Source organism: Onychostruthus taczanowskii, unplaced genomic scaffold, assembly GCF_017590055.1.
Source record: "Onychostruthus taczanowskii isolate IOZ18803 unplaced genomic scaffold, ASM1759005v1 scaffold3, whole genome shotgun sequence".
NCBI classification, from domain to species: domain Eukaryota; kingdom Metazoa; phylum Chordata; class Aves; order Passeriformes; family Passeridae; genus Onychostruthus; species Onychostruthus taczanowskii.
Window position 1 is genome coordinate 17,141,074 of NW_024500349.1, and position 21,129 is coordinate 17,162,202.

The window sequence follows — 21,129 nt, forward strand, 5'->3', positions numbered from 1 at the left end:
ATATTTCTCTGACTATGTATCACAACTGCGTTATTTTTAAGATGATTTATGTGAAGGTTTGCCACCTTCTGACTGGGCTGTTTGTACCACCTAAAATATTTCCATGAACATCCAAAAACTCTACTGCACATAGCAACTAAGCTCTAGTAGCTGTCAGACTGCAGTGAATTGAAGCACATTTCTGTACATCTTTTATTAAATATGTGCACATGCAGCACATTTCTTTAAGGAAAATAAAAGATGACAATGTCTTCTTTTCTCTGCATTATTTGTACTTCAGCATTGAAGAGAGTCTGGTAATTATAAAGCTGTTTAAGCGATTTTATTTTAATATTATAAAGGTACTGAACTTGAGAAAACAAATGCAGTCAGTTATTTACTACTGACTACTTCTTTCATTCTTTCTGTATTTAATTTAAGTGGACTTTAGCTGGTTGCAAATAAAAATACTAAAGGACTAGCAATGCACACCATGATTTGTGTTCTTGCTGTCATGCAAATTCACAGAAAGAAGGAAACATATTAAAGAAATTTGATAAGACCAGGTGGTCTGAGTGAATAATTTCCCTTTCATTAACATATTCCCCTTATTAGCTCTGTAATTAATTGTACATAGCTAAGGAAAGCTATGGAAATTGCATTTTGAGATGTATCAAAGCTGACTTTATGCTTCAGACTTCCATGCAATTTACTATTAATGAAGCAAGAGATGGAGGCCCCAAATCTATAATTATTACTTACTATTTGAATGACAAGCAAAGAATTTTATCAGCACAGTTTCAAATGAAAGGGGATTAGCAGCTAATGCTGAAATTGTTAATCTTTCTTATTAAAATAATTTTGACGAGAGTGTTTAGCCTGAAAGAGGTTTCTGGAACATCATTTACCATTAAAACAGCTATTTTCTGAGGCTCAGTATGAATTTGTCTAAGTTTGACAGCAGGGTGCAAATATTTTTTAAATGAATGAATATTTTATGGGAGCTAAGGCTGTTCATGTGTGAGCTGATGCCGAGCTGCTTGCTGTGTGCATATTCCAGGAATGTGTAGCAGGATGGTAGCTCAATATCCATCTCACCAAAGTGAAGATGTCTACTGAGATAACAAGGGGAAAAAAGCTACAGCAGGAAAATCTGAGAGCTGAAATTGCACCCACGGCTGTGTCTGCAGACGAGTGATTAGCGGGTGGGAGCCCAGTCAGAATCAGGCCCTGGATCTCGGTGTTATATTTATGACACAGTGTTACTTCATGTTTATTTAGGCCTTCTTATACCTTTAAATACTGGTATATTTTTAGGATTTGTATATTGGTTTTAGTATCATGTGCCTTGAGATGACTGTTCAGTGGTGGGTGCTTTATACCCACATGCAAGCTTGTGTACAAATACCATGAACAGCAATAGTATCCTCTATAGGTATAGATAAATATTTGGGAGCAGAGATATATACATATATATACAACTTTTCTGTGTTAATGAAAAACTGTTTAGCATTTTAAATTTTAAAACTTTTCCTTGCAATATTTGCAATTTTTGTCTCTTACAGCAGTGTATAAGTGAAGCTGACAAGGCTGTTTGTGCTCCTCGGGATGAGGAAATTGTGAATATATAGTGACATAAATGGTGAAAAGCACAGCAGTGATAATTTATAAAATTTAATTTGCAGTGGTCTCAGCCACATCAGTACTGGAGGAGGTGTATGTTAAAGAACCCTTTTAATCTGCCTGTGTCACATCACAGAGAAAAGCTAATGGAAAAGATGTCACATGTCTTTGCCAGTGACAAATTTTACCAGTAGAATAGATAGAGATAATTTAAATGCTTTAAGACATTATTTGCATGAGTAGATGCACTGTGTGTAGAAGTACCATCAACACAACAAACCCTCATGTACCTGCTCTACCATGAGATTAAGCTTTACCTCTGTGTGGAGCATGTGGAACTTCACTGGGCTCACCCCAAAAACTCCAGGTTGCAGTACTAACCTTTTATCTGTAGTCCTACAATGTTCCTTGGAGCAGTCTTGCAGAGGGAGTACTGTTGCAGCAGGATGTGTCCTAAAGTGTGCATTCACTTCATTCATCAGACAATACCAAAGGAGTTTTAGTTTAAATGTAGCAGTTGCTAAATAGCATGCAGTAATGATACCCAGAGAAGCACTTTCATATAAAATCATGTTTTGTGTGTATTATAATTATGTGTTAGGCCAAAGGCATCAAGGGTGCTTCTTGACCTGTAAGAATCATAACAAACTGTGTAGACCATGGCATTAAGACACAGTCTTAATGCCAGTGTGGTAGGATATGGGGGACTTAAAAGATGGAATTTTTCAAGGATGAAGTTAATGCAGAATCCAAACCCAAAGCTTTTCTAAATGCAGGAGTATTTCTGATGCAGCTGTTTATCTACTGCTTTATCTGCTGCTGGGGAAGGCACCTGGAAGGGTTGGGTTTATTAACCACAGCAAGCAAAGATGCCCAGGGCAGTGGTGGCTCAAAGCAGAGGCGTGTCCTTCTTCTTCTCAGGTGTGTGTGTGTAATACCTGCCTGAGAAAAGCGCTTTCTTCATTTTTCATTGCCTTCTTTCACCTTTTGGTGTCTTTGTTTGCATTGGACCAGTTTGATTGAAAACATCATGTTAGTGTCTAATTGCTGTGGTAAATGTACTAATGGTGCCTAATACACTACTTCTTCTGAAAGTCCATAGATGGCTTTTGTTTCATGTGAAATTCTGTTGTACCAAGAAAACTCTATCTGAGGGTATCCACCATCATTTGACTTAGCATGTGTATGTCCTCATAACTGAATTTTGAGAAACTTTGTCCTTCAGGTAAGATTCTGGGGCCTGACAAAAGAAATTTTGGGTAAAGTCACCAGGACCCTTTCAACTCCCTTTAGTGACCAAAATAATAATAAACTAATGCTTATTTACTACTTTTGATAAGTAGATTCAAAGCTCTTTTTAAAGGTTGCTATCATTATCCTGTCTTTTTGGTCCAGGGAACTCAGGCACAGACAGGGAAGCATCTTGACCAAGACAAACCTTAAGGTTGGAAACAGAGCTAGGAGTAGACCCCCATTCCCTGGTGTCCCTGTGCTGAGGTCTCACAACTCATGCTAGTGGCTTTAACAGAAAAAGGATTGTATTGAAGGATAATACTTTTGCCCTTCAAAATCACTTATTACTCTTTTTTAAGACATTGAAGTGTAAAGGAGTTCTGGACTTGGGTTTGTCAGATTTCATTCTGCCAAGTTTAGTTTTCACCTCATTATCTAAGAGCAAAATATCCCATATTTGGAGAGCTGACTGAAAGATATTAAATACGTATTGAAAAAGCTTCTGAAAACCAAACTGAGGATGTGAAGTCTATAGTAAATAACTCTGTGATGGAGAAGGATGCCTTCCACACATTTTTTGAGTCTCTTCTGAATTGATAACAGTTTTCTTCAAGCCAAATCTGCTAAATCCTTAGCAATCATGCACATGCACCAAATTTTAGGCTCTTTTTCTTTCTGTTTAACAGTCAGCTATACTTTTACTGTATACTCAAAACTACTGCTGTCACCCCCTCAATGTATTCTCCTTGTTCAGCAGTTGAAGGGAAAGGTTCCAAGGAAAAGAAACAGCATGCAAAGAAATGTTGAGAGTTATCAGTTATCACCAAAATTTGCTTCTTCCCATAGCATTTAGCAGTGTTCTGGTTTTTGTTTTTCTGACTTTCTTCCTTTGCAGCATCGTGTCTTCTTTCATCATTTCACTTCTTTTTTGACCTCTACAGTCTGTTCTTGGCTTCTTCTTCTGTCCTCTATCACATTGTTTTTCCCTTGTTCTTATTTTGCCCTCTGTCACTTCAAGTATTTTCATCTGTGGATTAGACCAGTGTTCCTCAAACTTCTTTCAAGTGTTATTCTTTACTGGCTTCCATGGAAACCCAAGAGTCCCAGGAGTAGGCAGGATGTCTTCAGCTTATGCACTTCTAAAGCTTTTCTACCATCACTTCACAATGCCTTTTGAATGCTTTCATGAGAAAAATATTTGAGAATCACTTGAGCTAGGCCAGCGTCAGTTGGAAATCCCATGGTGCATAGATAAAAGGTTACCTGAAAAATGGGACACTTCCTCCAGATTTGGGAGCTGGGTAGATGCCAGCTGCATCTTGCTCACAGCCAGCATTGCTTATTCTCCTGCTGCATGTTGTTTCAACATGCCTGTGAGTGTGACATGGAAGGGGTAGCGCAGAAGTGTCTTCTCCCACAGTCGTCTCTTTTAAGTCCTGAAAGGGGTTCTGTGAAAAAAGAGTTTCTTCATTTCCTACTGTCACAAAATCATATAGGTTCAAAGAGACCTCCGATATCAAGTCCAACCATTAAAAAAATCAGTTTTTCATTCAACCTGCTTTCTGAGCTGACTTCTATAGTCAAGCTCTTTGTTTTTTACTGTTGCACTGAGTTTGCTCTGCATCCGTGGGACTGGCAGTTCACTAATTGTGTTGCTTCTCTGTGTGCAAACATGGAACTTCCATGGTTCCAAAATGGTCCTGAGTGCAAGGATGTGGTCATTGAAGATGTTTGTGGAGTTTAAAGTGTCTGGCCTCTGTTACAGGAGATTTCTAAGGTAACAGCTGATTATCCAGTCTGCTTTTTCTCCCAGGTAACCTGATGGTCACTTGTGCTTATATGCATAGCCTGCCTCTAGGCTGTGGGTGTAGCATGAATTGCAAGACTTCTTGGATTTCATATTGCTTGTTCTCAATTTTCTACAGCCTCTGTGTGTGTTCAGGTACAAACTCTTATCAGTTCAATATCTTACCTTGCCCCACCACCCAAAAAGAACACCAGAAAAGCAGAGGGGTTTTCCTTTATGAGTTATTATTTTTTCCTGGAGAAGCACTTTTTGACTTTTATTCACAAGTTTAAGAGAAGCAGTAAGTAAGTACTTGTCCCTTTGCTTTAGCAGGGGTGTTATGTATATAAAAGAAATATTTTCCTGTCTGCCCTCAAGATGGCCAGTGTCTAACACAGTGATATTTTTCCAGACTATCTATAAATCACATCGTGTTCTGTATCACTTGGATATACTTGGTCATGGTTGCCTGGGTTTTACTGGTCTCATTATCTCCGTAGAACTTGACCATGCTTGAAGAGAAGATTATTTTTAAACATGGTGTTTTCAGAATTCTTTATTTATCTCTTGGTAATTGTTATATATATAGTAAAGAAAGATGACTGTACAAGTGCTCTGAAAAGAAACACAGACTGTAATTCATTAAAATTTAAATTTGAAAATACAGTATCCAACAGGGAACCCAAATTTAGATGCTTAATTGAGTTAGCAGGGCTATGAGATGAAGCCAGGGAATTTAGCTTTGTGTTTTCAGCCAGGTAATTAGTGTGCAGTAATATATATCTTTAAAGTTTTCATTTCAGACACACAACAGACGTATAAATGAATCACAAATATGTCTTGGATTGTGGTATGGTGTTAAAATATTAGTAAAAAATGAAGTGAGAAGGGATCATCTGAAAAATTGATTAAATATGTAAGAAGAAAATAGCAGTTTTCTGTGAGAATGGTGTTGGGTGTCAATATTTATCACAAAGAGTCAAAGGACTTGATTTGTATATTTTTGTTCAGTTTTCCAGCTAGTTTTTACATGCTTGTGCTTTTACATTTTAACAAAGCTACCAGAAATGCTTCCCAAAATGTCTCAGTTGATTAATTCAGCTGACACTCTCCTTGGTGCCAGTTCCTGTACTGCAGAGCTGTCTTTAATGGGGAGGTTTGGGCTGAGTTTTTTTCTTGTTTTGCATTTATTTTTGGTTTTACAAAATGTCACAACATATCCCATGCTGTGAAATAGCAGTATTTGTCTAAGAGGTTTAGACCTTAATTTTTTGAAGTAATGTTGTTCCTTTTCGTGAAGGCTATTTATTATTTGAGATTTTTGTAGTGAAATCTACTATAAGAAGTACAGAAATTTTAGAAACTGCTTTTGGATAATTCATCTTTTACATATATATTATTTACCTTGGCATGTCTTTGCATAAACAGCATTCAGCATGTGCATAAATTTATCTACCCACCAGACACTTAAACCATGTACTTCTAAACAAAATCCCCAACCCAAAATCTCTACTAATTCCATCACAGTCAGAACATTTGATATACTTGTAATTACAAAAGTGTTCTCAGATATGGATTCATTAAGGTGTCCTGACTTTTAGCCATGTCTGTAAACATCATAATGGGGTTAAAAAACAGCTGTCAAGACTATTCCTGCAAAAATTAGTGTTTTAGGAGCATATGCTGTGACCCTGCAAAATTCATTTCAATGTTTGTGCCCTTCCATTTCCCATCTGTGAAGCAGCAGTGGTACTTGCCTCCCCTGCAGTAATGTGAGCACTTTCAGACAGTTGGACAAGAAGGAGCTATAGAAATACAGGGATTGTAAGGGAGCAAATTATATTCCTTTTATGGCAATCATCTCCTCTTTTTTGTTGAGGTTTATTTAAAGCAAAGTAATTGCAGAGGTGAAACTTCAGAGGCATAATTTAGATTTCAAGAGAGGGGGTAAGGAGGAGGAGATGAGGGTGGTTGTATTTTAAGACTTAGAAGACACCATTAAGTAGCTCATATTCCTTAAGAAGGGATCCCTTTAGAGTGAATTTCTTTATCTTCTGCTATATTTAGAGAGCCAGGTAGAGTAAATATTTCATAATGAAGCATTCAATTTTTTAAATGTTTAACTTCATCGCGGCATTTTTTAAAAGTATACCTGCCTCCACCATTCCAGTTGAAGCAATTCTTAGCAGCACATGTATTTTCCAAGATCTCCTCCAGAGATGACAACCTGTGTCAGTCCAGACCAGGTTGTATCCATCCATTTCAATGGGATTTCATTGAACACCTTTGGCAGCTGGTAGCTGTAAGAAAAGGGATTAGCAAGTGTTTGTGTGACACACACTGATCCCAGCACCTGCTGATTGGATTGAAGTAATCCTTTTACAAGTTACAAAACTCTATTATCAGAGCATTAAGAGGGAGAGAGATGGTGATGTACACTGCATCAAGGGTGTATTAATTTAGGCAAACAGAACATAGATTGCCATTTAATATGCTTGTGAATTACAGCCTTTCTTGCCAAAGTTGCACACTGGTCCAGTCTGGTAGCTAATGCCTTACACTGCTTGTGCAGAGGTGATACTTCTCTAGCAAACCAGGGACAAAAATTTAACATTATTTAAGATGGCATGCTGCAAGCACAACTGCTCTCTGTGTGCATGCTTAGGTGTCTACAATGAGCTTTCCATCTAAAAGTATGAAACTGAAACTATGGAATGTCGTTTTTATTGTTGGCTGGTATCACCATGGAAGTTAAATTATTTCCAAATAATACAACCTATTTGAAGCAATCTAGGGATATTATTCTCAACCACACTGAATAGTTGCTTTGTCAGTGAATTGCCTCCCTCTGGCTTTTTTTTTAAGTTTTCCTTCATCACCTACCATATTATGTATGATATTAGTAGTGTTTCATGCCAAATTACAAGTAGAGCTCCATAGCATTTTTCAGTACCTAATTGAAAAGCTTCAAAACTATTTTTTTCACTGGTGTAATCATGTCCTGAGAAATATGAGAACTATTAGATCAAAACACATCATGGTAGTAATATGGCTGCAGATGGAGGAGGAAAATTAATTTCTCAGTGTCTTTTGCAAAGAGAAAATACAAATTCCCAAGTTTTTATTTCCCATCTTTTTTCATTTGTGGTTACTGTAAGCAGGAGATCTGGGATGGCACAGGACGAGTTACAAAAGAGAAAGGAGCCTTCAGCCTGAAATGACTGACTAATCAGGTGATGAAATCCTGGTTCCAGTAAAGTAGGGATGCACAACACTCCCTATTTGATTGAGAGCATGTGAGACTTTATAGCCAGATGGTAATTTACTGAGATTTCTTCCAGATACAAGTTCTGTGAGATACTGACAATGAGCTGCCACAACAGAATTTTTCATTTTATATGTCTATATAAGCCAAATATAACTACCCCTATAAAGTCACACTTCTTTGCAGTTAATATTGAGAACTTGATATTTAAGAACTTGGTATTTAAGATTAAAGCTGGTATTCCTAACATTTATGGATTGATGCTTCAGAGACGTAGCTGGTCTTGGTACCAGTTACAGGCTCTGCATTATTGGGGGTTGGTTGGATTAGAGCACCAGAAACAACCATGGGACTTCCATGGAGCAACTAACTATTGGCAAAAAATTATTTTCTTAACATGCTAGTTGATGGAAAGACTGAAATTGGTTGAGATAGTGCATCCTCTATTTATTTAAGGTTTGCTTTGCTAGGAAGAAAAGTAGGAAGCTATGGGCATAGTTTGGCTCTGCTCCCATGTTTCAGCACCACTGGAAGTTTCTTCATGGAAACATGTGGTGATTTCCCAGCCTTTTGTCTGTGCAAGGACACTGGGGCAGCTCAGGGAGAAAGATTGATCTTCGTCAAGCAAGACCCCAAAGTAACTTCAGTATTACTGTGAAACTGCTGGGAAGTGAGAAACGCTTCAAAAGTGTAGAAAAAACATTGTGATGCTCTGCGGGATCTGAATATGGCCCAGGTTGTGATTGTGACTCTGATCTTGGGGTTTTATTTGATCAGCTCTAGACAAGTTTGTGTGCACCAAAATAGAAGAATAATAATTTTGTAAAAGAAGACTGGGAGAACAGAGAAGAAAATTAACTTTTCTGTTGCTATTCCCTGAGTCTAGACTCCAGTCCTAGAAAATAGTGGAGCACATATTAAAAAAGGAGTTGCTGATTATCTAGACAGAGATTTTTCAAGGGCATAAAAAGAAGATAAATGTAAGGGTGTCATTTAAGAGGATGGGGAAGGCTGGAGTCTTTCCTTTGTGTGTTTGCTAATCTCCTTCACCCTTTCCATTGGATAGCTGAACAATGAGTAAGAATATGAATAATTTTCTAAAGAGCACATCTTCCCTGGACAAACCTGATTGCTTTTTATTTAAGTAAAACTACAAAACCCAGTAGAGGAAGTGAAAACAACGGATGTTATACATACAAATTTTAATAAAGTCGTGACACTGTCTCATGAATAGTTAATTGAAAAATTAATGCCAGTGTTTTAGAGGACAATTATGTGGATTGCAATGAGACAAAAGGTTGATATACAAAAAGTAAGGATCGAAAGCTATGTCTAGGAGTGTCTGGCAGAGTACAGGAGTTGCTCTTAGATCCAGTTATATTTAACTTTTTAAATAATGATGTGGAAATGAGTGGAAGTGACAATGACTTTCATCACAGTCTGAAGTTCTGCACAGACATGATGACAGAGGAGTAATTCAAAAGTTTGAAAGTGTTAAACCTGAAAACACATACAACAAAGAAATTAGCTTTGAAGAGTCACAAGAAGACGTATCTATAATTTGCACAGATCCATTAATTCATGATCTGTGAAGACATTGGAATATATACAAGCAGAAATTGTGGAGAACAGGAATATTCTGAGCAAACAGACTAAAGTTGAAATACATGGCTTGGTGAAAATGAGCAGCAAATTAAGTTTGAAAGAGAAAAGCAACATTGTTGACATCCCTATAAAAAAATCTCAAATGAGATCTAGTGTTCCTTATTGAAAATATCTGTGTATTTTCAGGTATACAATGTGTAGTTCAGAACAGTCAGAGTCCCAAGAAGTAGTAATGAACTGTGCTTTAGGCTTCTGCTTTAGATACAGAGCAGCCAAATGTTAGAATGATTCTAGTGAAGTACAAGAAATGACATTATTTGAAGACCTGGAAGCAAGTAATCACATAGGCTGCTTCTGTCTCTGAATTCTATAGCACTGTGAGTAATACGAGTGGGAACAGAGAAATTTACTGTGAAGCCACTAATGATAAGGTATTAAGCCAGAAAATGGAAGGACAAAATCATATGAGGTGTTGAAAGCAAATTGGATTTATGCAGAAAAGTATTCCTCTTACATGTAGTCAATGCAATGTGTACTAAAGAACACAAAGAAGTTCAAACAGAGTAGCAAGAATTCTGGGGCATCCTGGGCCAGAACGATACAACCCATGAGTTAGCGAGGAACAAAGGCAAAAAACCACATTATTTAAATTAACTGACAAGAATACAAAACAAACGTTTTCAAGTATAGTCTTTTTCTGCACAATTTGCCATATAATAGCTAAGACAAATTCCTCTAGAATTTCCTCTCCTCCTTCTGAGGAACCCTGGGAAGCATAACACCACTGCCTGGCCCTCTGCATCTCTGGGAAAAGCAGCAGCAGTTTGAAAGCAGTGGTTCCAACACTGCTGAGTGAACAGTGTGGGTTTGAACAGTCACCATTCACTAGGATTAATTTCACATCCACATCTTCAGCTGACATTTGAAATTCGATTAGACATGTCAAGGTCTGTCAATTTGAGAGCTGCTCATATTTTCACTGAAAGATGCATGCTCAGTCCTGAAAAGGGTTTCTACTCAAGTACTGTATTGGAAATATGTTGTCAAAAATAATTGTGGCAACTGAACATCAGCTAATAAAATAGGCATTTTTAAAGCAAATGTCTTGACAGATGCAAACCGTACTCTCTCTGAAAAAAGTATTGTGTCTCTCCACCCAAGTAACAAGTGATGGAAAAGAGAAAATGGCCTCAAGTTGTGCCAGGGAAGGTTTTGATTGGATATTAGGGAAAATTTCTTCACCAAAAGGCCTGTCAAGCACTGGAACAGGCTGCCCAGGGCAGTGGTGGGGTCACCACTATCTTTGGAGGTATTTAAAAGACATATAGGTGTGGTACTGAGGAACATGGCTTAGTGGGGGACTTGGCAGTTGATCTGAAAGACTTTTTCAATCTAAATGATTCTGTGATTCTATGATTTAAAGATTGACCAGTTAATTAGAATTTAATAGTTATATTTTTGACCTTATTTAGTCACAGAGCATGTGTTGGACATCCTTCTTGATAAAAGAGTAAAGAAAAAAATAAAGAAAACCAAAGATAAAAGAGTAAAGAAAAAATAGAGAAAACCAAAGTAGTTTGACACCCTGTTGGAACATCAGCTGAGCACACAGGAAGCTCTAACAAAGCCATGTTCTACCAAAGCCAAACCAGGCCACTGTGCTCTGTCTTTGTGCCTGTGTTCAGCCACATAAAATCTGTCTTAATATGTGCCACTGGCAGTGTCTCTTCAGCCCATTCATTGTCCCTGGGACAGCTTTTCATCCTCTTGCTGAAAGCTCCCCTTTTGCCTTACATCAGGCAGGTTTCACACAGTAATAATGAATTTTATAGTACATCCACTCTGTCCTCATTACATCAGCACATCCTCCTTATCCCCACAGCATGTTTGGTAGCAAGAGTATCTCCCCTGTCTAAACAAGAGAAAGTAGGGACCGGGCTACCAATTGTCCTCACAGGTCAGGCCCTGTAGAAGGAAAATTAAGGTTAAGGGAATTTAAGGTGCATCAGAAGACCTGTGCAAGCAGATGGTGTTTGTTTAAATAATAGCATATACTTGGGATTGCAGGACTTGCCTTGTTGTGCACATATTGGTGAAGCTAGACTTCTGCTTTTTTCAGCAGGCTTGAGGAGCGTTGCAATAACAGTGGTGACAACCTCTATTTGTTTTACCTGCTGCTCTGGAACAAGGACAATCATGTGCGTGTTTGACACGTTGGTAATGAATTTCTTTTGCACCGGGCAAACACTGCAGAATGTCTCATCAAAACATCCTAATTAAGGAGTGGATTTGAGTAGACATACAATCTCTAAAATATCAGAAGTTCCACTCAATTTAATGTACATCCAGCAGCTCCCAAGAGAGTGTTTCAAAATCACTAAGCTTCTGTTTAGCAAAGTGGGGATGAGCGTAGGGGCTCTGAAGGACTGTAAATGAAAGATTACTTAACTCTGAGGGAATTGTCTGGCTCCTGAATGTTTTAAAGCAAACTTCTTTCTCAGTAGCTTTTAAAAATATGTGAAAAGCAGATGTCCATATTGGGCAGAGCCTTCCATGGGTCCATTCAAATAGTCAAACACTTCTTCAAGGTCTGTCAGGAAGTGCTCTGTGAATCTGATCCATGTGATGCAGGAATTCAAACCACAAAAAAGGGTTGGTTAAAGTAAAGATTTCAGTGTTTTCGTTTGAAAATTCATGTATCTTTACTCTCAAGATTACCTGAAAAATTAAGGTTGAAGTAATAACTTTTAAAGAACATTGAGTTATTTTAAAGTTCATGTGCAGTAAAAGCAGTCAATTTACCTTAACTGTAAACTTTACCTTAACTGTGGCAGATTAGATTATTTAAAAATGAAATTAAATTTCTTTTTAAAATACAATCCTTGAAATCATTAGAGAGACAAGCTGGAGTTAACAGAAAGCTCCTTACTACATTCAGTCCTGCCTTAGGAAGCAAATGTTCATGGCCCTTTTCCTACAGCTTTGTGGACCTACCAGGATTTTGGAGAGATTCAGTGTTGGCAGACCTGTATATCTGCATAAAATGTCCCTGAAGTCTGTGGGACATTGGTGATGGGCATGTCAAAATGAATCAGATTATAAAACTGTGGTTTAAAATGGGAAGATGCTACGGGCTGGTCCTTGACTGCCTGATCTCTGCTGCATGCTAAACAGCTGCTCTGAAGCCAGCAGTCTTGGCTCTATGGTATTGTTAGATTTTACTGTTTTTTTCCTTTTGCCTCATAGAAATTCTTATATACCAGCAAGCCTCTACTCTGGAGGGATTATATATTTTTTTTTTTTCCCCTATGATTCCAGTATACATATCCAGGCACAGATTTGCTAGGAGAAAAGAACAGGATCTTTATTCTCCCTCCTTTCCCCGGTAGTAACAACCTTTTGACAAGGAAAAAACAAACTATTAGAGGATTGTTTCCTCCTATTAACTTGCAAGTTAATGCTGGGAACATGTCACCAGACCCACACCCTGACACACACCGGGGCCACGCCGCTCTCCCAGCTCCACATCCATCAGGTCACAGCTCTGTCCACTGCAATGCTTCTTCCTTCATTATAGAAAAGAAGCAATCACACAATAGGTGTTTTGATTGTATCTAGGCCACCACTATTTTTTACCTCCTTTAGAAACCTTTCTTCTAATGCAATATCTTTCTGTGTCCTTAAAGGCGTCCCTTCTGAAGCGTCGCTTCTTGAATTGGTTTTTCAGTACCAGGTTTGATTTACAAACCTTGTGTAAAGACAGTGCCCAATAAACCTTGCACCAAACAAAGCTGTGTGTCAGGGGCTCTTTGTCATCAAAAAACTGTTCAAGCTGCAACAGGGAGCTGTATCCTGCCCTGCCAGCCAGGTGGGAAGCACAGTGGCACAACAGCAGAGCTCCTGTTTGGCAGAGGACAAGCTGCAAGCTTTTTACACCTTCTGTTAAACCTGTAGAGAGGGCACAAGAGCCTTTCTTCCTTAAAGCACATTTAGGAAGAACAATTCAGCATCAGAAAGATTGTCTATGGAAAGGGTTTTCTAAGCAATTAAAGTGCTTTCTATACTTTACAGTGAATCCTTTCTGGGAGTTTTTTCTAGACAAGATTTGCTACAGATTGGGCTATATTAGAGAAGGTTCCAACAATAACCAGTGTGACTGATGTTTGGGCCAGAAGCTCTGCTATTGACCCCAGCCCTGAGCCTATCTCCTGAACAGTCTGTCCTTTTTAAATCTGTTTAGGAATGTTAATTTCAACCTACCTGGTACAGGCAATATGGAGTTTGATTTACAAATACGAACAGGGTTTAATGTGAGATGGTTCTCTTGCTTGTTGTAGAAGCTCTGCAAGGTTATGAGCCTGTATAAGCAGGTGATCACTTTCTTAATTTTCATGTTAATGGCAAGGGAAGATTTCTGGGTTTCCCCACTCTTCCTCCTTTCTGCTCTTCTCCCCTCACATACTTGGATTATCTTCTGATCCATGGGGTGAAGGAAAAGGGCTTAGGTTCACTTTTCTCAAATCTTTGGAGCTGATTTCCTATCCACTGTTGGAGCTCTAGCTTTGGGAGATCTGCAAAATCTTAAGACCAGCACCAAGATACTTTGAGGCCCATAATTCCTGCCACAGACAGTTTTCTTTGGTGATGCTTTTCCCAATACAGTTAACTGAATGCAATGTACAATCTTTAACAACATATATTAATAATAATTAACAACACCTCCTCAGTTCAAGGCCCTCTGTGCCTGTTCATCTGCAAGAGTTTCTGATGAGTTTATGATGACCCAGAGCTACAACAGTTCAGCGTGGCAATTTTTAAATTATTTTCAATACTTCTATCACTGTTGTGACATGCATATGTGCTTGAACTTTAGTTGTAAAATCCTTTGTTTTGACAGAAGTTGCTGTTTGTAGTAATTTTTATCAGTTGAACTTTGTTTCTTTTCCATTGCCTGATGAAAGAGACATTTGGGCTTACATTTTCTAGGTACTGAAGAAGAAATAATTTTCTCCTAAAGCTCAGTGACTGGATGTTTCATATATTTCCTCTCTGTTACCATTGGTACATTTTATCATTCTCATTTTTTATAGCACAAATAAGCTTGAAGTCAACTCTCTATTAAGTAAATAAATGAACCTTAAAACTGAGCCTCTTTTTTTCCCCAAGGCTCAGGATTCCCATGCTATGAGAAAAATCCTTCAAGCTTAGCTTTCAGCCTAGCTAAGCCATTGCTTAATGCAGTTTTCTTTTAATTCCAGTCCTACATGGAAGATCACCTGAAGAACAAGAACCGTCTGGAGAAGGAGTGGGAAGCTCTGTGTGCATACCAGGCTGAGCCCAATGACAGCAGCGTGGCACAGCAGGAGGAGAATGTCCAGAAGAACCGCTCCCGGGCCGTGGTGCCATGTATGTACACTTCCCTTTGCATCATGGCATTTTGGTTCTTGATACATTCCCCAATATTTTTTTGCACGGTGGTGTGAAAGCTGCAGAAGGCAGGTAAACAATGTGGAGTGGTTTCTATGTGTACTGGAAAGCTGTGCTATAACTATGGCTTGGTTGCATGTCCTGTTGTCTTACTAGACCCTGTTTGTCTCCTTGTAGACTGCATATATGTTACAAAAATGCACAACTGTGCCACATAACGCTGCTGCTGGAGCTGTGCTGTCTCACCACATTCCATAGCCAGAGTGATTGTCAGTGCTGGAATATACTGTCTGTACAAGAGTGGCATCTGTAGGTATTCAGTAGAAGTCTCTTCTTCTGACGAAGACAAGTTGGTCTCTTGTCCATCCAGCAGTAATACAAGCAGTCTAGAGGCAGAGCCAGATAATCTGTTTATCAGATACTCAGCTGTACTGAAGGAGCCCCTTTAGGCTTCAGTGGGTAAGTTTGAAACTGGCTTCTCTTGGCAAGGCTTCTCTAAACACACAAAAATAAAAATAATGAAAAAAAAAAAAGGAACCGATCTTTATATTCCTAGAATCTGTTCTTTCCTGTAAGCAGCCAACTTTTGAGCTTGAAATAAAAGTAAAATATTTTTGCTATGCAAATATATATATATATATATATATATATATATATATATATCATAGATTACATTGGTAATGTATGAACACATATTTCATTAAGCAACCAATGAAACAAAAATGAAACTGAGAATATATTCACAGTCCACAGCAACCAAAACGCTCTCAATCAGCATGCCCACAATCCAGCTGGATAGCTTGGCAAACATATATAGCTGTTTTAATTTTTAAAGTACCCTGAAAACATTAATTTTCCCTAAGAGAATCTTGAGTAAGTAGTATTCCTCCTTTAGAAATGGGGAAATGACAGGTAACACGTTAAGTAAATGTCATAGCCAGATTTAGAGTGAAGATTTTTTGGAAGGACATGGTAATTTAAGTGAGCCTATCAGTCCCTGTATATTTGCTTCAGCAGGGTTTGTCTCTTTTGTTTAGGTAGTGACTCTTTCTGCAATACTTTTCTACTCAGGAGAGGATTACAGCAACTTAGCAGTATTAATTCTCCTGAGTAAATATGGTGCTGGTCAAAAGACTTTTGGGGCAATAGCAGAAGTTTGCTGACTTCCATGTGTTTTGGGGTCAGGCTTGTTGAGAAGTTCTAAAGAAGTCACCATGAAAGTTAAAGTAGTGCAAGCCTTCTGTGCCCTTTTACATCCTGAAAAAAAGCAGCACTTAACTGACATGATAGACAGTGAAAATTTTCCATGAAAATATGTATTGATCCAAGTTAATCTTCCTGCTTGAAGTGTTCCATCAATATGGACTTACAGTCAGACCATCTTAAGATATTTCAAGTTCCTGCTCATAAATTAAGCTGGACTGGTTTTGGTTGCTGCCACAGAGACAGCTTGGGAGCTACAGATGTTGCCAGAAATTGGTGCTGGTTATTTGACTGATGTAGAAACTGTGTCTTCATGATTCAATAAGATATAAGATAGAAAACTTCAGACTAGACTTTTCTACCTCTGAATCCAGAAGTATCATGGCTGTGACAGTGCTAAAGAGCAGAGGCTTTTAACTTGGATGTCACAGAATCATTTGGGTTAGGAAAGACATCTGAGATCATCGCGTTCAGTCGTTAACCCAGCACTGCCAGGTCACCACCAAACCACGTCTCTGAATAGCACATGTACATGTCTTTTAAATACACTCAGGGACAGTGACAGTGACAGGTAATCTGTCTCTTTTCATCATATTTCATATTGTACCTCGTGAATGTATCAGCCAGCACTGACTAGCCATTGGTCAGTGTCTCTCTGCCATTGCTTCTTCCAAGGCATGTTCTTGTACCATTAAATGTGATTTGGTGAAGGTATTTGGACATGGGTAGGGTGACTGTAATTTATCTGAAGTTTTAACTATAGGTGTTTTAGTACATTTTAAAGGGTAAAATTATACATTTACTTTGTTTCTTCCATGTGGAAACTTCTATTACAAATATTAGTGCGCTGGGAATTTTCCTTTTTGACTGAATTGCACAAAATTACCTGCCTTCAATTTCTGAGATTGCTGTGCACTGGTAAACAGCTGTCATGTTATATATGTTTAAACTACTTACTACTTTGCTGATGGATGGAAAGTCTGGCATACAGTTTAAACAATATTAAATTTTGATAAGGTGATGGTTATTTTAGACTCTAAGATTAGACTGAGATAAGAGGACCCAGTTTGCCCACTTTTTTTTAACTGTGTTAGGCATTTAAACTATTTTTTAAAAAGTCATAGATTTGCTTCATAATGTATGGAGAAGCAAACCTGATATGCTTTTGATATTCTACAGAGCTGTTATTTTACATTCAGTGTATTCTCACAGAGTAATGCCTTGTTATTGTTTCCTTACCCCTTTCATATTCATAATCACCTTGACAAGGTAGAAAAAGATTGCCAATTCACATAGAAGATTTCCTCTTAGAAAGGCTTCAAAGAAGCTTTAATATGTTGCATTTGCTTTGTGTTTTTCTTTCTAAACCAGTCTTGAAGTAATACAATATTATTTTTACTGATTATATCTCATCTAATTAGTATCACAATTTTTTCATAGCTTACTCTTGTATCTAACTTTTCTATTTTCTATACAAACAGTTTTTAAAATACTTGATAGCAGAACACCTTGACACTGCACTTAACTAATTACTAGTTTAAAAAATACTGACAAATCAAGTTATCTGGACCTTCTAGATTAACAAAACTGTATCCTTTTATCAAATCAAGAAGCAGATTGCTATAATTTAGGGCACACGGTGTTTATATTTAGTGCTATAATTTAGTGATGCCTATTTTGTTTATGAATACATGAGCAGCTCAAAAAAAGCTTTCCAATTTTTTTCTCTTTTTGCATCTCTGAAAAATTAAGCCATCTCAACAGAATCAAGACTGCATGTTTTTATTTATGTACACCATTAATGTATAGAGATATTTTAAACATTCGGCAAACAACTTTTTGCAGTGAACATCTATCAAAAACTATCCACCACAGCCATGTCCATGGGTCGTGGTGTATATTTAAGCAACCTGCTTATCTCTGGGCTTTGCCTTTCCTCTAAAGGAGAGCAGAGCATTTAGGGGCAGAACAGGCACCCAGATCTGAGCCTTGTTTGCCTTGAGGGCACAGCCTCAAGGGGTTGTGCACCAGAGATGGGAACACCTGAGCAGAGGGTTATGTGCATTATCCATGCTATGAATACATGTGCAAATAGTGCTCTGAAATGAAGGAACTCCAGCAGTTCTGAGCAAAGAAAAGCTCCATTTTCTGCAGATCATCTATAGCCAAAATAATAATAATCAGCAAATTATGATTCTTCATAGTCTTCAGGCTTCACTACTTTAATTTCTCAGTAGTTCTTCACTTTCTTAATTCAGTGGAGTCCTGTGTAGCGCTTTGTATAAAAAGAAAAAAAAAAAAAAAAAAAAACAAAAATCAGTCTAAATCTAGAAGGAAGAAAATGATTATCCAGACAGGATGTGCCAGGTTGATTGCTGTAAGATTTGCTTTATTCTGTGATGCCTGGATTCAGACAACCCAAATTTGCTCATATTCCTTGTTTTCAACCTTGTTTGTTGGTTCTGTTCCTTCAGAAGTATCTGACTAAAAGGAAACAAAAGACAGAGAGAAAATATGAGTCTTACTTTTACAAGCTTTCAATCTCCATCTAACAACAAAAATAATCTTCATTAAGTTGCAGGGCCACTGTGAGAGAAATAAAAGATTGACATTACTTACTACTGTAGTATTGGACAATAATAATTATTGCTAATTAATAATAATTATTCAGATAATAATTCAGATAGTAATGACATTTTATGCTTGACTAAGTCATTTAAGCACAGGAATCCAGTGTTGTTTGAGGTGCCCAAAGTACTCAAGGTACCCAGGCAGAGCTAGTAGGTATAACAAAAGCTCTGTGAGAGACTTGTGACCCTCCTGCCTGCTAGCCCAAGTGTCTTTAGGACTCTCAAATATCAGTAGAAACCTACACTGAGGCATTGAAACCAAGTTTCTGAGCATGAGTCTGTGAGAGCTGCCTGAATTTAAGTATCTCCATGTAGCTGCCTCCACGTGAGCCAGGTGTCAAAGCCCCTGATAGAGCAGTGAAGAACCAGTCCCTGCAGTGACATCAGGAGAGCTGTGCAGTGGCCACAGTTGGTATTTGGTTTATAGAGAAATGAATAGATTTAGGATGCCACTGTGTATCCTGTGTGAGCTCCAGATGCTGGCCTAATAGGGTAAAAGTCTTGGGATCTTGTGTCCTCTCCTCTCCTTGTGCAATGTCTCATCTACCCTACAGTTTCTCCAACAGTCCATTTCCATGTTTAGCCACCTAAATCAAGCTCCATTTACCACTTCACATGAAGATATCTATGTGTATACATCAAAACATAGCTTTTTCAGTCTAAAAATTGAGATTTATGTACTGCAAACTCATGTGTGTTTGCTTATATCATGTCCTTGATGCTCTATCCTCTATATTTTATAATTTATATTTTACATGTATATAAAATCCAACGTTGTGCTGTATTTCTCTGGAGCTACAGGTTAATATTAACCTTCTTATTTAGGAAGCCTCTCTCTCTCTGCCACATGTATCCATCTATGCGTTTTGCTTTTCTTTCAGCTGTGGCTTGGCTGGAGCAATAGCAAATGCAAAGCAGCTCAGCATTCAGCAGCAGCTATTGTAAATACTTAAAATGATGACGAGTTGTAGCTTGGCCAGATTGCAGTAGCTAGTAACAGCATTTGTCTTTTCTCTCACTTCCTTATTACCACCTCTCTCCTATTTCTTCATTCATCTTTCTTTCTCATTATTTAGATTGAACTTATGTATCTTCCTTTTCTGACATACCTTCCTTACTTGTATTTCCTGCTTTTCCTGCTTCTCACATAATCGATATGCAGTTTGCCAAAAAAAAAGAAATGCTGTACATTCAGCATTTTCCCCATAGTTGCTCATTGTTAACGTAACAATCTGGTGTCCATGGTATTCTTTTGGTTTATTTTTTTTTCTTTTCTTCTTCCCCTGCCTGTTTCAGAAGAGCTATTATGCTAGTTCCTAGAAGCTTTGAGGTGATAACAGGCATAGACAAGCACAATCTGTTCATTGTCAATATGAATGTTTGATGCTGCAACTGCAGCACACATGGGTGCAAACTCTTGATATATGCAGAAAAACATGTACAACCTTTTTTGTACACTTCCTTTTTCTAAGAGCAAATACAAAGTCCCAACACCTTTTCACTACCAAGCCTAACATGTCTTGCCCTCTGATAAACCCTCCAAGACTGCAAGATAATGACATGGCACACTAAATCAGAGGATAAAACACTAAATCTGGATAAAACACTATGTTGTAAAAGAAATAGATCCGTGAGTTACTGATCTCACACCTGACTCTTATTGGAGAGTCACCCTGACATCTGTTTGCTAAGTACTGATGAATCACTGTCTGCTCTCTCTCCTTCATCCCTCTGAAAACATTTCACACATTTCCTTTGGTGATTAGTTCAAACACTTTTGCTATTCAATGAACAAGGCTTATCCTGAGTGCTTGCTTAGCTTAAGGTATGTGAGACCACATTTACTGCGTGTAACCTGTGTACCTCCTGCAAAGCCAGAAGGCTTCAGAGCTGCAATTCTTTGAGCACTCTGTGACATTGCTCATTACAAAGCCTCCTGTAAAAAATATTGGGTGGCCCAAGATCTCAGGTGTCAAAAGTTCTTATTTATGTTTTGGATTTTTTTGTGCAGTGGTGCCGAAGTAGGGTGGAAAAGAATAATGTTCGTGAGCATGTTCTCTTTCTTGTCTCCTTTATCCTCAAACCTTAGCAGGGAAAGTAATTTTATGTGAATAGTAAAGAATATCTCTTCAGTTATTTGACATGACTTGTGCATCCCTAATCTTATTCCAGGAGAAGATTGCTGACACTGTTGGGTGAGATGGAGTGACTATAAACAGCACTCTTACAAACATCCCTTTGTTTTGCTCATCTACTGAACTGCCATGGTATTGCTGTTGAATAAACCTAAGCAGAGCCCAAACTCTCTGTCTCTACCTTCCTGTATGGTCCTTATAAGTTTGCTAATTCATTTATTATTCCTCATGATTAAAATAATG

The 21,129-nt window shown here is 38.0% G+C and overlaps 1 protein-coding gene across 1 annotated transcript in view; it reads left to right on the forward strand.

Annotated features, from left to right (window-relative positions):
- Positions 1 to 21,129, forward strand: part of PTPRN2 (protein tyrosine phosphatase receptor type N2) — a 631,017-nt gene that overhangs the window by 557,288 nt on the left and 52,600 nt on the right. Inside the window, exon 15 of the mRNA XM_041408324.1 lies at positions 14,750 to 14,897. Within this exon, the coding sequence (XP_041264258.1) occupies positions 14,750 to 14,897 (148 nt within the window). The remainder of the gene's footprint in view (positions 1 to 14,749; positions 14,898 to 21,129) is intronic.